The sequence below is a fragment of the Nasonia vitripennis genome, chromosome 2, assembly GCF_009193385.2.
Source record: "Nasonia vitripennis strain AsymCx chromosome 2, Nvit_psr_1.1, whole genome shotgun sequence".
Classification (NCBI taxonomy): domain Eukaryota; kingdom Metazoa; phylum Arthropoda; class Insecta; order Hymenoptera; family Pteromalidae; genus Nasonia; species Nasonia vitripennis.
The window spans coordinates 8,999,054-9,016,121 of NC_045758.1; the positions used below are offsets into that span (position 1 = coordinate 8,999,054).

At 31.4% G+C, this 17,068-nt stretch overlaps 2 protein-coding genes across 11 annotated transcripts; one reads left to right on the forward strand and one right to left on the reverse strand.

Annotated features, from left to right (window-relative positions):
* Positions 1-854: 854 nt before the first annotated feature.
* LOC116416115 lies at positions 855-10,926 on the reverse strand. 8 transcript variants are annotated; one of them, XM_031922930.2, is made up of 15 exons: positions 10,392-10,926; positions 6,734-7,004; positions 5,181-5,444; positions 4,841-4,945; positions 4,196-4,450; positions 3,910-4,131; positions 3,033-3,224; positions 2,691-2,807; positions 2,500-2,568; positions 2,360-2,422; positions 1,938-2,137; positions 1,524-1,683; positions 1,355-1,451; positions 1,149-1,238; positions 855-1,071 (listed from the first exon to the last, which is right to left on the reverse strand). In XM_031922930.2, the coding sequence occupies exons 1-15, from the start codon at positions 10,401-10,403 to the stop codon at positions 1,017-1,019; spliced, it is 2,172 nt and encodes a 723-aa protein (XP_031778790.1). In that variant the 5' UTR covers positions 10,404-10,926; the 3' UTR covers positions 855-1,016. The 8 variants fall into 8 exon arrangements, with proteins under 8 accessions (XP_031778790.1, XP_032452544.1, XP_031778789.1 ...); XM_032596653.1 differs by having other exon boundaries at positions 3,910-4,128; positions 10,392-10,758; XM_031922929.1 differs by having other exon boundaries at positions 3,910-4,128; positions 4,196-4,453; positions 10,392-10,757.
* Positions 6,999-15,786, forward strand: LOC116416114. 3 transcript variants are annotated; one of them, XM_031922926.1, is made up of 5 exons: positions 6,999-7,516; positions 11,657-11,838; positions 11,936-12,004; positions 12,350-12,654; positions 12,857-15,786. In XM_031922926.1, the coding sequence occupies exon 5, from the start codon at positions 13,131-13,133 to the stop codon at positions 15,438-15,440; it is 2,310 nt and encodes a 769-aa protein (XP_031778786.1). In that variant the 5' UTR covers positions 6,999-7,516; positions 11,657-11,838; positions 11,936-12,004; positions 12,350-12,654; positions 12,857-13,130; the 3' UTR covers positions 15,441-15,786. The 3 variants fall into 3 exon arrangements, with proteins under 3 accessions (XP_031778786.1, XP_031778787.1, XP_031778785.1); XM_031922927.1 differs by lacking the exon at positions 6,999-7,516 and adding an exon at positions 12,675-12,733 and having other exon boundaries at positions 11,320-11,838; positions 12,350-12,592; XM_031922925.1 differs by lacking the exon at positions 6,999-7,516 and having other exon boundaries at positions 11,320-11,838.
* The last annotated feature ends 1,282 nt before the right edge of the window (positions 15,787-17,068 follow it).

Sequence of the window (17,068 nt, forward strand, 5' to 3'; positions counted from 1 at the left end):
ACTTACCGACGGATTGTATTGATCCTTGTACAAAAATACGCTAGATGGCATGGTGTTACATCGAATCCGCATGATAATATTTAAAAAATAATAATAATAAATGATAATCAATGCTAATTAATTCAGATTTTTTTAGATTATACGCAAATATGTAATATTAATTGAAACCGAAACTGTTTTTGATAAAAAAGTATGCCATAAACCGCTAACTGATATGATATCACAGTTTGATGCAACATCGTATTTTTTGGATGATTTCGTAAATGGTAATGCAACTTCCATGGATATAAGTATTATACTAAAGCTTGAAGATAATTGTTCTGTTTTTCGTTGAAGTTATTTATTTGTAAAAACAAAAGATGAATAAATAATAGATAGCACAGGTCGATCCCTGATAGCACAGAACGGTTAAAAAACGTTTAAAAAGCGTTTAAAAAAATACCGGAAAACGTTTTTCAGAATTAGTTGAAAATATGTTTAAATGACGTTCATAAAACGTGAAAAATGTCCGCATCTTAGATTCGTTATTATAGAATTGGTTTTAAAAAACGTAATTTTAACGTAAAAAATACGTAGGATAAACGTTGCAAATACAGTAGATAAACGTTTTTTTTTAAGTAGTATTAAACGCTTTTTTTTAACAAAAAAGGAAGCCATACAGAGGTTTAATTATACGTTTTCGTATCGTTAATAAAACGTTTATTTTTAAACGCTTATCTGACGTTTTTATAACGTTATAGCAATTTATCAAGCCGAAAAATGCTTTTTATAAAAAAACGTTTTTAAAACATGAAAGGGATGTTTAATAAATGTTTTATTCTACACCAAAAATAAACGTTTTTAAAACATCGTGATCAGAGTTTATAGATTTTTATTTAGAGGTTTGTTACAAACAATTATATTCATATTGAATATTTAGCTTTTTTAAGATTAACTTAGATTAACAAACTTAGATTAACAATTATATTCATATTGAATATTTAGTATCTTAAAACTATATTTCGTTATATTTCATCTTATGAGTCCTCTTCATCATATGAGTCATCTTCGCTTAAAATCGGGTCAACTTTGCTACAAAAAATAATACATAATTTAAGGTAATATATATTATATATTTAATAATTAATATTCTTTATTGAACCCCTAACCTTCGTTTTCTTGATTTTCTTTCGTTTTTTCCTTTATTCTCGAGGTTTTCGTTCTTTTCTTGTTCTCTTTTTTTCGCTTCACTTTCCAGCCTAGTAAAACAAATATCCGTATAAAATAATTGTAGATTATATAATTTAATTAAAAAATGAAGATATTATGATGACAAAAATGTAAAATTTTAAAATTATTCCCATTGAATGTTTACCTTGCGTCTATTCTTCCTTTACTTGATTTTAGCCAATTGCCAACGGCTGTTCGAATGTCCTTCACTTTATTTTTCACAGTGCATTTCATAGCAGCAGCTAAAATTAATAAAAGTTATGTAAATAAGAAGATAAAAAAATAGAATTTTATTGATTTAAACTAAAATTTACCCTCTAAAATATGGTAGAACGGTTTGTCATCAAATCTCTCTTTCTCTAACTGGCCTTTTAGACTATATAAAACTCCTACGTTATCAGTTATAATTAATCTGAGGATGTTACGCGCAATTGCAGCACCATCATTTTCGCCTAGTGACTCGAAGTATTTTTTCTACAATAAATACAAGTAAAAAATTAATTACTTTATGTATACTTGTAAATATTTCGTATAATTAAAGGGAACGATTATCTAAACATTCTAATTTATAATCAGAGATAGCATTTCACAAAAAAAAATATAATTAGTAAATCGTAGATGCTAAAATAACGATTCGTACATAAAATTAAAACGTACAATAGAAAATGAGTAATTTGTTTTAAACATGCTTATTTTTAATTCAAAATGAAACGTAAAATAATACTTACAAATCTCATTCTGAATTCATTGTCGGTCTTCAAATGATTGTTGAATACATCAAACTGTGCCTTTGAGCGCAAAGGAAATTTCTCTTTGATCAGTATTCCTATATCAAATAATTCATTTGTTTTCTCCTCAAAGCGCGTAGTCTTCGTACCTTCGTTAACTTTTTTTCTGATCTGATTTGTTAGAATCGTCTGCATCAGCACTGAAAAGTGATAAATTTTTGAAGCTAGCTATGTAAAAATAATTTATTACACTGACCGTTAATGGAAACTTTGAATATTTAGAACGTCAGCCATAACACTTGTCATGTATCTGTTATATGAGAAGCTTTGACGTTAAAAATATTCAAACTTTCCATTAACAGACAGACGTACAGACATCGTATCTTCCAAAAGGTTGTATTAATAAAATTAAGTTTACTTACATATTGAATGAACGATTAAGTCCCTGTCAGACAAACTATTGATTTGAGCCACTGTTAGTATCCCTAAAATATGTATAAGAATCTGTTAGTAAAATTAAATTTTTTTTAATGATCATTCAAACAAGTCTTGATTTACACACCACTTTTGTCAAATGCTGCAATTTTCTTGCTCGGAGTTTTTTCTTTACTATTTGTATTTGAATCCTTGCCTGAATCGAAAAGTATATGTATTCTTATTTAATTGCCTGTACTGTTCAGAATATAAGACTATGAAAATTCTGCAATTTTCATAGCCTTCTTTCTGTAATGTGTGTGTGTGTGTGTTACTTACTAATAGTAGTACTTGCAGATGTACGGGGTACAGGATTTCCGTTTGCATTCTTTTTTTTTAAATTTGATCCTGACGACTGCTTTTTACGTTGATTGAGGGAGTATCTACTTGAATAATCTGCATATAAGTAATAAAAATTAATTTTTTAACATAAATATCAATGTAATCTATAATAACAATGAATTCATTTAAAATTTTATTAAAAAATGGAGATTGATATTTTTACGCAGCATCAAAAATTAAACTTTTTCAAACTTTAATATGAATTATTAAATGAAATAGAAGATGACCCAGAATTATGTTAATTGACGGAAATAATTACAATTTTTAAGACGTATTTACCTTTTCTTTGCTCATCTTCTGAAAAATCTACTTCCTGCCCATCATTAACATCGCTGAACGTCGATTGATTTTTCGACAAATTCGGATCGTTACTTAAGACGTCTAGTGCCGATGAGAAGCCACCGACTCCAAGTGTAGCATAATCTTGCTTATCGCCTTCATTATTTCCTTTAGGTGCTTGCACATCATCATCTAGTCAAATTCATAAATTTTATTATTTTTTATACACAAAATTAAATTCATAATGATCGCATTAATGAATTTTTAGTAGAATCATTTCGTTACTTGGCCGAATAAAAATATGTAAAAGAATTGATGTACAATTCCAAAAATGATATTTACAATCCCTATTGAAAAATCTCACGTGAGATCTCACATGAGATCTCAGGTGAGATCTCATGACAAAATCTCATGTAACCAATTTTGTGTTATAATCACCTTTTTAACCATTCTTAGTCGATTGGTAACATTTTTTGAAAAATTTGAACTTGGAAAATTTTTGGAAAGTCGGACTCTATTTTTCTAAGTCCAATTTTGTGAAAAATTTTCTAAGTCCAAATTTTTAAAAAAATGTTACCAATCGACTAAGAATGGTTAAAAAGGTGATTATAATACAAAATTGGTTACATGAGATTTTGTCATGAGATCTCACCTGAGATCTCATGTGAGATCTCATGTGAGATTTTTCAATAGGGATAAAGATCTATAATAATTAATAACAGAACATTATGAAACATTTAAAGTAATAACTGTTTAAATTTTTAGACAATTTATACCGAAAAAGACAAAAAAAAATATATTTAAAGCGATCATCTAATTATAATTTATCTAGCGATTTAGCATTGTGGCTATTATTAAATTAAATTGCGCTACTTACTAATAATAGTACTTGCAGATGTAATCGGTGCAGGATTTTTGAGATTTACATTGTCTCTTGCCGAACTGGCCGTAGAGCCTCTATCTGTACTCTCGTTCTTCCGGTCAGAGATGCTTAATTTTAATTTTTCGATATTTACATTACTCTGCTGAATCTTTTTAACTTTGACTAGATGGGATTGAAACTCTTTTGATGGTGTTATCGGGAAAATTAGAGTACCTGCTAAATTTGTGATTTGACATTGATTGTTTTTAAACTAGATATTATACTTTAACTATATATTTACCATTATTTTTTTTCGGTACTGTCCATTTCTTTTTTTTCCTGCTATTTTCATTATGATCGACATTACTCTCTATGTCGGAATTTGATCCTGCCGACTGCTCTGTAGGTTTATTGGAAGGTCCAGTATCATCATGTGCAGCTTGTGACATGTCGTCTTCTTCACTTACGGCGTCTAATGCCGATAAGAAATTATGAACTCCTGCTCCAACATGCCCTTGCTTCTCGCTTTCATTAGCTTTTTTATCTACTTCAGCATCTGCTGAAATTTAAGAATTTTATTAATTTATTCAAAGGCATAGGCTTCAATTTTGTACATCTTGTGTACGCAAAATGAAATGCATAATTGATAGCAATCATAAATTTTTTGTAGAACAGATTTCTTCATTTCATCGAATACAAATGTGTCAGTTTTTACGTCTGTATTTTCAAGTGATATTTCAATAAAATTTATAACCGAATATTATGAAACTTTTATAGTAATTATAGATAGCTTGTTATAAAATTTATAGCGAAAAAATCCGCGAAAAATAGTAAAACATTTGTGTAAGTTTTGTAGTAAATCTTTTTTTAAATTATCAACATTTATTTTAATTGAATTGTGTATAACCAATGCTCTGGTTTCTCTATAAACTGATATTTAATTTACCTTGTTTCTTTGACTCTTGTTCATCTTCGTCAGATTCCTGTGCGGGTTCATGTGCATTATCTTCCTCCTGTTTGATATCTTCTACATTATCCTTTTGTTGTGTATCTATTCAATAACAAGATTTATGAATTTATGGTGATTAAAAAAATTTTTTTTTTAAAATGACGCTAATATATTTATTTTTTTTTAAATGTCCTTATTTTTACAGTGATATACTTTTTTTCAAGATAGAGTAATATATGAATCATCATGACTTTAGTAATAAGAGCAATGCATTCAAATTTCTATATTCTATTCGATATTATTGTAGTTAAAAATTTTAAAAATATTGTCAATTTACCAATTAACATTTGCTTTGGTGGAGTTGGCACATCGTGCAAGGATGCTATAGTTGAAAATGGTGTTGAAATTTCATCCTGTTTGATATTTTTTCTGCTGCTTGTCTCCAATTCGTCATCGCCATTATCATCGGAAGACTCTAGCGCCCTTCTTTTAAGGTTTTTGCGATTTTTTGGATCTACAAGTTTCTCGTATTCGCCATTTAAATCTGACGTATCCTCTGCAAATTCCGCTTTCTTGGCAGCTTCTCCATATGTGTCACATACTGTTGAGATGATTTATTTATAATATGTAGATATATGTAAGGACAAGTATTACTATTTAACTTTATAAGAATGTTTCAAAGTAGCGCTATATTCATTATTAACTATTGCAATTTTAGGCATTTTGAATTCCAAAGAATGCATCTGTTTTACAAGCATTTTAAAACGTTCTTTTATAGTATCATTCCATCTCTCTTAACTAGTCTTGTTTAGATAGTAAATATAACTGTATTATAAAAAAGGTTTTGTAATCAACTTTACTATAAAATAGTACGTAGTATAAAATGTAGCCTATTTTATGAAAAATAGATTTACAATAACGTGCTAATAATATAATATCATGCAAACATTTTTTTACGTCAATATTCATTCGAGTAAACAAATGAAAAACAAATCTTTATTGAAGTAATTATGCCTGGTTCATGCATTTCGTAACGAAGGAAAACCAAAGTAGACGGGAAGACGAAATTTTAATTTGTACTAAGCGAGAAACGATAAAACAGCATCAATTGTTTGCATGTTTATAGAATAATCAAACTCAATAATGGTATCGCGCATAAAACAATTATTTTCTTTTTGCGCGACGATGCGGTGCAACAACTGCGTCGCAGATTATATCGGCCATCAACAGACTCTACGCTACGTGATTATACTTATACTCGCCTAAATACTGTACTGTCAGCACACGTAGTGGCGAATGCGACCGATCACGCGCGATCGACCGTAGTGTTCAAGCTCCGCCAATGAAGAGAGCGCGCCTCACTGCCGCGGCGGCGCATCGCTACTAACTTACCGTCGTCCAGCGGCGATATTTCAACGCGGCAAGGCACAAACTTTTCGCGTGCGGCCGATTCGTATGCCATCGTCCACGAGCGATCGGGCTTGGCCAATGAAAGAGCATCTGCATGTCACAGCAGCTCGTCGCTATGTCGGGTTCTCGCGAGCGGCGGGCGCTTTTATTTCCCTCCCCTTAAAAAGTGCAAGGCACAAAGTTTTCGCGTGCTGATGATCTTATGCGATCGTCCGTAGGTCACAGCTTGGCGCGTATACTAAGAATTTCGAGAGTTCAAGACAAACGCGAGGGAAATAAGAGCGCCCGCCGCTCGTGAAAAGCCAACACCGGCGAGCACATAAGACCATAACAATAAGACGCATTGCCAATTTGTACATAGAAATCTTTTCTATATACAGATATATGTACATACGAAGCAATGAAAGCTTGCGTTTACTTATCAAATCGTTTTAATGCCTATAGACGTGTAAAGTAGATAAATGTAAAATAAAAACATACCAGAATCCCTGTAAACTTTCTTCAATTTGCAAATAGACCAACTATCCTCAGGAGATTTGCGGGATGCGATGGCTCTTATTGTTTTACGATCATTTGTCCATGGTGGCCACATAGCATCTTCTCCATTATTAAGTATCCAAAAATCGGGAATGGCTTCAACTGACTCTTTTTCTTCACCATTTTCCGCAAAAACCACTACATACCATGTTCCTTGATCGTTGAAACAATTTTCGTCGTCCATTTTTGTGGGCAGGCTACTTCCGACTCGGCACTTCGGCAGTCACAGCACGTTTAAGAAAATCTCGGATAACAAAGAACGGAGGGAGTAGAGGAGGAGCATCGATGAGGGCTAACCCGCAAATATAACAGCTTCACCATGCCCACTATATACTCAGGTATAAGTTGTACAGCGCGACCCCACGGGACTTTACGAAAGCTGCGATCGCTATGAACAGGTTGACACGGGTATAGGCGTATAGGCATACCTGCTGCACGATAGGTACTTACGCTATATGTATAAGTATTTGCGAACTACAAACGTTTTTTCTTTAGAAGTCTTACGGAAAATTCTGGTAAGAACTGGTAGGAATTGTACGTTTGTACGTTGATACGAGGGTAACAGGACTGTATCGCACATGTTTCATACATATTGTATGAAAAATCTTCGACAGTTATTGTTCCGAATTGTCTCGTCGAGTGATTTGTATATTGATTGTAGTTGTGTCTGCATAATACACCAACTACAAGACACACAAAGTCCATCAGTCAAGAAACGCTGCATAGGTTAGTATATACAAGATGTCGCATTAATTATCGAATTGTAACGTTTTAGTGTTTACTCAATAGTTTCTATCGACTTTTAAAAATTATTGTTTTAGTTGATTATAACTGATAAGAGGAGAGTAATGGCAATCATTACATTAAAGCTGTATCTCTAAGATTTCGTGCAATCACTTATATTATTATTTAACGACAAGTGACGACCGTGATGAATTTTACTCAACTACCCCCTTCGAAATTGATATTTTTTCAGGCCTACGACTGATGATTTTTCATTTTATGGGTGAGATTTCAGATAAGGGTCTGATCAGGGGTTTCTGATCATACATTTATTAATAACTATTTTTGCTTTGGGGCGTTGTAAGACATTTATGACAAATGTTTTAGAAAGTTTCTTTTTGCTTTCATATAAAATCTGGAATACCTATAGAGCTGAAAATACGTATAGATATTTGTTTTACAATGTTGAAACATTGTATTAAGTTGGATTTTACTAAAAATTTTTTTTTTCAATTTTCACTCCGACAACCTTGTGAACTGTTTGACGTCGAAAGAAAATTTCCAGTTAACTGTTGGAAGGACAAGTAAAAGTATATCACCTAAGGTAAATTGAACTTGATATCTTTTTACAACATTCTAAAACAAATCTCCATACCAATTTTCAGCTTTGTAGGTGTAATAGATTTTATATGAGTCCAAGAAGAAAATGAGATGAACATCGGAATAGAAATTTCTTGAGGAATGGTTTTGTGGCTCTAATACAAACTCTATCACACCTATGAAGCTGAAAATACGTATAGATATTTGTTTTACAATGTTGAAACATTGTATTAACTTGGATTTTACTCACATTGTCTATTTTCATTTTCCACTCCTACAACCTTGTGAAAATTTTGACGTCAAAACAAAATTTCCAGTTACCTGTTATAATGACAAGTAAAAGTATATCACCTAAGGTAAATTGAACTGGATATCTTCTTACAACATTGTAAAACAAATCTCCATACCAATTTTCAGCTTTGTAGGTGTAATAGATTTTATATGAGTCTAAGAAGAAAATGAGATGAACATCGGAATAGAAATTTCTTGAGTATGGTTTTGGCTCTAATACAAACTCTATCACACCTATAAAGCTAAAAATACGTAGGATATTTGTTTAACAATGTTGAAACATTGTATTAACTTGGATTTTACTCACATTATTTACTATCATTTTTCACTCCGACAACCTTGTGAAAATTTTGACGTCAAAACAAAATTTCCAGTTAACTGTTGGAAGGACAAGTAAAAGTATATCACCTAAGGGAAATTGAACTTGATGTCTTCTTACAACTTTGTAAAACAAATATCCATACCAATTTTCAGCTTTGTAGGTGTAATAGATTTTATATGAGTCTAAGAAGAAAATGAGATGAACATCGGAATAGAAATTTCTTGAGGAATGGTTTTGTGGCTCTAATACAAACTCTATCACACTTATGAAGCTGAAAATACGTATGGATATTTGTTTTACAATGTTGAAACATTGTATTAACTTGGATTTTACTCACATTGTCTATTTTCATTTTCCACTCCTACAACCTTGTGAAAATTTTGACGTCAAAACAAAATTTCCAGTTACCTGTTATAATGACAAGTAAAAGTATATCACCTAAGGTAAATTGAACTGGATATCTTCTTACAACATTGTAAAACAAATCTCCATACCAATTTTCAGCTTTGTAGGTGTAATAGATTTTATATGAGTCTAAGAAGAAAATGAGATGAACATCGGAATAGAAATTTCTTGAGTATGGTTTTGGCTCTAATACAAACTCTATCACACCTATAAAGCTAAAAATACGTAGGATATTTGTTTAACAATGTTGAAACATTGTATTAACTTGGATTTTACTCACATTATTTACTATCATTTTTCACTCCGACAACCTTGTGAAAATTTTGACGTCAAAACAAAATTTCCAGTTCCCCGTTGTAATGACAAGTAAAAGTATATCACCTAAGGGAAATTGAACTTGATGTCTTCTTACAACTTTGTAAAACAAATATCCATACCAATTTTCAGCTTTGTAGGTGTAATAGATTTTATATGAGTCTAAGAAGAAAATGAGATGAACATCGGAATAGAAATTTCTTGAGGTATGGTTTTGTGGCTCTAATACAAACTCTATCACACTTATGAAGCTGAAAATACGTATGGATATTTGTTTTACAATGTTGAAACATTGTATTAACTTGGATTTTACTCACATTGTCTATTTTCATTTTCCACTCCTACAACCTTGTGAAAATTTTGACGTCAAAACAAAATTTCCAGTTACCTGTTATAATGACAAGTAAAAGTATATCACCTAAGGTAAATTGAACTGGATATCTTCTTACAACATTGTAAAACAAATCTCCATACCAATTTTCAGCTTTGTAGGTGTAATAGATTTTATATGAGTCTAAGAAGAAAATGAGATGAACATCGGAATAGAAATTTCTTGAGTATGGTTTTGGCTCTAATACAAACTCTATCACACCTATAAAGCTAAAAATACGTAGGATATTTGTTTAACAATGTTGAAACATTGTATTAACTTGGATTTTACTCACATTATTTATTATCATTTTTCACTCCGACAACCTTGTGAAAATTTTGACGTCAAAACAAAATTTCCAGTTCCCCGTTGTAATGACAAGTAAAAATATATCACCTAAGGGAAATTGAACTTGATGTCTTCTTACAACTTTGTAAATCAAATCTCCATACGTATTTTCAGCTGTATAGGTGTGATGGATTTTAAATCAGAGCAACATCGTATCAAAAATATCTGACAAAAGATAAACGCAAAAATTCTTATTAATGAAGTTATAAAACTGGCAAAGTAATTACATCTGTAGGCATTGTTTGCAAATCAAAAGTTCCTCGAGAGCAGGAAATAGAATGTTGATATCAATCAATCTATTCCTGACCTCAGAGGTTCCTTCCACTGCTGGAGTTTATATCTTTGTTGCTAAACTTAAAGGTCTTCTCCTGTCGGCAGGTTCATCCTCGCATGTTGCTCCTACAAATCTTCTTGGTCTCTTCTTGCCTCTTCCTCGAGAGTACTTCTTGTCAGGATGGGTACTTGTAAACTTTTCCTTGGCATCTCGATTATCACACATATTTTTCAAATCACTACACTTCACACTTTTTTAAATAATTTCACTGCTCTGCTTTTTTCACTAACACTTCACCTATTTTTACTTTTTAGGGTTATAAGCTATAAGCTATAACCCCAAAAACACTACAAACACTACTTAGATTAATTAAAGCACACTTTTGAAAAATATCATTTTTTTTTTTATGTATTAAAATATCAGCTGTGTTTGGTCAGTGTAAAACACATCCCAGGACTATATCAGCTGTGTTTTGAAATATTTGCTGTCTGCTAGCAGAACAGCAGAACGGTCGCTCTGTCCTTCTCCGATACATGGATTCTAATCTGCCCCCAGGTGGCGCCCGGGCGCGCGATATTTGAATTCAAATAAATGTCCCTACGTTCGATCGAAGCCTCATATGAGAAGCGAAACTAGAAATTTATCTCGAAAATAACGCAAAAAAATCTTATTAATACGCTTGAATTTATTTACTAAAATGTGTACGCGGAGCATAATATACATATATACTCTACGGCAAAAAAAATGTATTTTCAACATTTACAATAAAAATTTTATTCAGATTAAATTTATACAAGTTAAAATTAAAAATATTAGTCATATTAGACAAAAAATGAAAAATACGCAATTTTACGAAAAAACGATAAAAATTTTGTTTTAGTATTTTGATTATAACTTTGCGGGAATTTTTTTGTTGTTGATAAAAGGGTTCCAGGAGCGTGGTCTACGGAACATTTCATGTCAAAATAAGCAATAAAAAAATCAATTTTTTGAAATTTAAAGGTGTCGTGTCCCCTTAAATCCATCGCGGTAACCTGTTTTTCATAATGAAAATTATTATCTTTGACATATTACACGCAACAATTATTTTCAATACAAAATTTATAAGGAGTGCATGAATTTCATTGCTCTTGTTTATTATAGCTATGATCCATGTGTAGATGTATCCATATATGTTTTGAACAGAACTAGATCTTTAATTCATTCGTTTTTGTTTAGCTCACCTAAAGTCATCAATACCATTCAAATGAGAAGGAATCTTTGTTGAACGTTGTCATTTATACTGCATTAGGTTGCATGTTTAATGTTTTCTTTATCATGAGGCATTGCGATAATTAAGCTGATAGATATCGAGCCAACATTATTACTATTCATCCAGAAGTTGCCACTACTGTTTGCAGGTATGTATTTTTCCATGTATTAAAAAGCAATGCTTATGTACTTGTAATTATTTGCAAATTTAGCAAACTAATTTTTTTCTTTTTTCATTCATATTAGAACTGGTGATAACATCATAACGAAGACTTTAATTTGGTAATTTAGTCATCTAATCCAGATTTTTCCGAGGTGAGTCAGAAAACAAAGCAGGTAATGGACAAACTTATGTGACTAACTGTGCCTGACTTAGATTGATTTAATTGCAGTGTAATAAATCATAGTATGATATATCATGTGAGAAATATTTTTGTTTGGAAATCAATATTTGAAATAGAAGTAAAAACTCTGAAATTATTTGAATTTATAAATCTAATCAAGCATTGATATTGTATAGTAATACGTATATTTTACATTTGATGGTAACTTTAATTGAAAATAATTTTGTTACCTGGACTTTCTTCCACTCGCTTCTAATTCTTATTATTATTTAATTTTCATCTTACAATTTTTTTGACTTTTTGTTAATGATTTTAGATGCTATTCTTTCTTCCTTTAAGAGGATTATCAAGAGAGAGAAAGAGAGACAAAGAGAATCGTAAGATCAAATATTTGTTAATGTACTACAATTGGCAGTAGTTTTGATCACTTCTACGTATGATCGAAGCAGCAACAAGAAAAGTGTTGCTGATTTACATTTGTCTAATAATCTGCGCTAACGGCACACCCTGCCTCTTGACGCCCTACTTAAGTGACCACAAGGATTGTTCACTGTAACAGGTCCCATAAACAGGCACTTTATTCACTTGAAAAAGCAAGAGCAGCAGTTTATTAATACAGGTGTTTGTTTTTTATTCTTTAGAATCAGAACCTAAGCTTAGCCGATTTTCACCAGAGTTTCGTGCAGTTTTACATGCATAAGTAATTGTTCACTTTCTCGCATTCATTTATGAAAAGTTCTAACTTTGCTATATTCTATAATTTTTTAATAAATAAATTTAATATTATAATAATAATTATATTAATAGAATCTATTTTTCACAGACATATCCTAAAGCGGATTTATAGTATCATCAGTTTGGACTGACTGCAGGCGTTCCTATTGTCAATGAGTGAATTCTATGTACATGATCCAACTTATAACCCGACATTCCATCGTCAAGCAAGTTGATGTTGTACGTCAACTATTCATGTTCTTATAAGCGACACGAATAAACGCAAGAATTGTTCATTGCAACAGGCCTAGTATCGGCAGCTTCATTACTTCGAAAAGCAAGAGCGAAACTTTAAAACTGGTATTTGGTTTTAATTCTTTAAAATGCCAAGAAAGTGTTATGGCAAACCTTATACGACAAGGCATATCCGCCGACAAATCAGTGAAAGAAGAGCATCTATAATGAAAGATGTAAATGCTCAATTTTTACAATATCTTGACTTAGCCTGCCAAACCTTTGAAAATGATTGCGAAGAAAACGAAGAACATAATAAAAATGTGAATAATACGGATACTTATGCAGATGATATGAATTTTGAAGCATGTATAAATATCTGTACACAAAAAGATAATACTGCAAGTTTATATTGTAAGCAATTAAGTGTAGAAAAATTCAATGAATATGATGTTTGCTCACAAAAGTCTCACAATGTACATAATAGTAATACTTTATCTACTGGTATCAATGAAATGCAGCAAAGTGATTTTGGAGAATCTGCAAAAGAAAGAACAGAGGCAAAAATGCATAGTGTTGATCCATTTATGCTTTTCCTACAGAATATTAATGACAGTGAAATAAGTAGTGACTCAGAAAGTGATTCACAAGAGACTGACAGTTTATCTGATAACAATGGAAAAGATGCCAAATTTGTTGATTCTCTTCGAAATTTCTGTTTGAAGTACATCCATACTATACCTCACGTTGCGGTCAATGACCTATTACATATCTTGAGGGAAAATACAAATACATATTTCCCAAAAGACGCTCGTAGTCTATTGAAAACGCCAAGATTTACGGAACTACATCAAATGAATAATGGACAGTATTGCCATTATGGATTAAAACGTGCCATTACTATTTTTGTGCTGAATTTTATAGAAAAAAATATAAACGTTGATTCAATACAATTGCTTGTCAACATCGATGGTGCTCCTTTAGCCACATCCTCCGAAAAAGGGCTATGGATTATTTCATGCTCGGAAACAGTATTGAACGATGTCGAATTAGTTGGCATCTATCACGGAGAAGATAAGCCTCCCGACAGCAACACTTTAGTCAAAATGTTTGTGGACGAATTAATACTTTTATGTAATCATGGTTTCGAGTGTGATAGCAAAGTATATAAAATCACATTACGAGCCCTCATATGTGACGCCCCAGCAAAAGCTTATATCTTAAAAGTGAAATATCACACAGGATATTGCAGTTGTACAAAGTGTCAGAAAGAAGGTGAATGGCTAAATAAAATTTGTTTTCCTGGTGATATTGCTACTTTAAGAACAGATCAAGATTTTAGAGATTATAAGTATGTGGATGAAGAGTATCAACGTGAACGAACCATTCTAGCTGACATTCCGAATTTCGGATTGGTCACAAATGTTCCGTTAGATTACATGCATCTCGTTTGTTTGGGCGTAACGTTAAAATTAATTGAGCAATGGATAAGCGGAAGAAGCAAAGTGAAATTATCTGAATATCAGCGAAAAATGATATCTGACCGATTAGTGAACCTACAAAAATATATGCCGTCCGACTTTAGCAGAAAGCCGAGAAAATTTCAAAATGTTCGACGTTTGTGGAAAGCGCACGAGCTTAGGCAATTTTTGTTGTACTCAGGGCCCGTAGTACTATATAATATTTTAGATGAAAATGCATATTTTAATTTTTTACTCTTGCACGTGGCTATATCAATATTAGTTAACCCTATTCTGTCTTCTAATGATTGTTATTTACATTATGCTGAACAGCTTTTGACGAATTTCGTTAAAAGTTTTCAAGTTTTATATGGTGCTAATAACGTGACGCATAACGTTCATAACCTTTTACATGTCGTTGGAGATGTAAGAGAGTACGGTTGCTTAGACTCTTTCAGTGCTTTTCGTTTCGAAAATCACATCCGAAAAATAAAGCAATTAGTAAGAAAAGGGGATAAACCTTTGCAGCAAATACATCGCAGATTAGGAGAAATCGTAGCATGTAAAACATATTCAGTGGATATAAATAACAAAACTTCTGTATTGTCAAAAAATTATTATAATGGTCCTATACTTCCATCTCATTCACGAGATAATCAGTTTCAAATTTTTAGAAAAAGCTCATTATACTTAAATATTGCTGATAGCAAAAGTAATTGTGTCTTATTAAAAAATGGTATGGTCGTCGAATGCTTAAATTTCGTTGAAAACATAGACAAAAATCAGTTCATTATGGGTAAACCGTTGGAAACAATCGATAACTTTTACTCTTATCCGTTAGATTCCAGGACTTTAAATATTAAAGTAGTGAAATATAGCAATGAAAATTTACAATCATACTCTTGCGGATCGATTTTAGCGAAATTATGTAAGTTACCGTATAATGAAAACTTTGTAGTCTTCCCACTTATCCATACCTACAATTTTGAAGCAAATTAATAATAATTTTTCATTAGAGTATTATGATCATGAAAATTAGTCATATAATGTATACAAGCGATCTGATACATGGTATAATCGAAATTTTATATTTAAAATCAAAATATTGTTAATCGTACGTTTTGTATATATTCTGCACTTACTATATTAAGACACAATATTTTAAATAATTATTGTTGTAGCCTGTTTTTGAGTAAAAGAGAGCCACATTGTAATAATTTTCTGAGGGCAATCTGAATGCTGCTCTCATAATCCTTTTATAAAATAAATAATTGTTAATCACCTTTTGTTGTACATCAAAAAGTTGTTTGTAACAAACCTCTAAATAAAAATCTATAAACATTGATCACGATGTTTTAAAAACGTTTATTTTTGGTGTAGAATGAAACATTTATTAAACATCCCTTTCATGTTTTAAAAACGTTCTTTTTATAAAAAGCATTTTTCGGTTTGATAAATTTCTATAACGTCATAAAAACGACACATAAGCGTTTAAAAATAAACGTTTTATTAACGATACAAAAACGTATGATTAAACCTCTATATGGCTTTCATTTTTGTTAAAAAAAGCGTTTAATACTTGTTTAAAAAAAAACGTTTATCTACTGTATTTGCAACGTTTATCCTACGTATTTTTTACGTTAAAATTACGTTTTTATAAAACCAATTCTATAATAACAAATCTAAGATGCGGACATTTTTCACGTTTTATGAACGTTATTTAAACATATTTTCAACTAATTCTGAAAAACGTTTTCCGGTATTTTTTTAAACGCTTTTTAAACGTTTTTTAACCGTTCTGTGCTATCAGGGATCGATATACATTATATTATAATATAGTATATTATATTAAAATCCGATGAATTATATACGATTCTAATTTTTGTTTATAGCCGTTTTTAAATAAAACAACAAAAAATGATAATTTCTTTTGTCGTCGATTGTTGCATTCAGAAGTCGTACTCGCGTGCACTTGAGTTTAATTAATATAATCAGTATACCATAATAACGAATATCACTCATGCGCTTGGACGGTTGGTGATCAAGGTAACGTTAACTTATCTCGTGATCTTCGCACTAAGCTTTTCTATATAATATCGTCATTTTATTCGTACAAATAAACGCATTGTACGTTTAACGAATTGTATATTCTTCGATGATTTCCTGCTCGTAATATGTTAAATGATTTATTTGTAGGTGGTGAATGATTCGTAGAATTTATTAAACTTATTTTGCAATCATAAACGATCAAGTACTTCAAACTATCTTCGTAGGCAGTCCTAATGAGATTAAATAATCATCCTACTTTTATGAAGGCCGCATGCCCGTTTATTACAGTGTTATCTTCTCTGTACAGTAATAACATAATTTTGAAGTTGCCAAAATCTAAAACCAGACTGTTATGCAAACCGCTGCAGCTTTCTTTTTTTTTTACAAGATCCTCAACTTTACTTCTTTTTTTAATAAATCAACGAATGTTTTCATGCATGTTTCGATGATTCCGTATAGTACAGTTGTCCACATTCAAAACAGCGAGCGAAACCAATTATACCAAAACGGCAAAACAAGATCGATTTCAAGTTGACGATTCGCCTGCAAGAGGCCGCTATCTTCCAAAAAGTCGATAT

Coding starts and splice junctions, on each gene's coding strand:
- LOC116416115 (XM_031922928.2), bottom strand. Junction 2,569..2,690: donor ATCTGCAAGTACTACTATTA/GTAAGTAACACA, acceptor TTTTCGATTCAG/GCAAGGATTCAAATACAAAT. Junction 1,072..1,148: donor AGAAAATCAAGAAAACGAAG/GTTAGGGGTTCA, acceptor TATTTTTTGTAG/CAAAGTTGACCCGATTTTAA.
- LOC116416114 (XM_031922926.1), top strand. CDS start 13,131: ATGCCAAGAAAGTGTTATGGCAAACCTTATACGACAAGGCATATCCGC.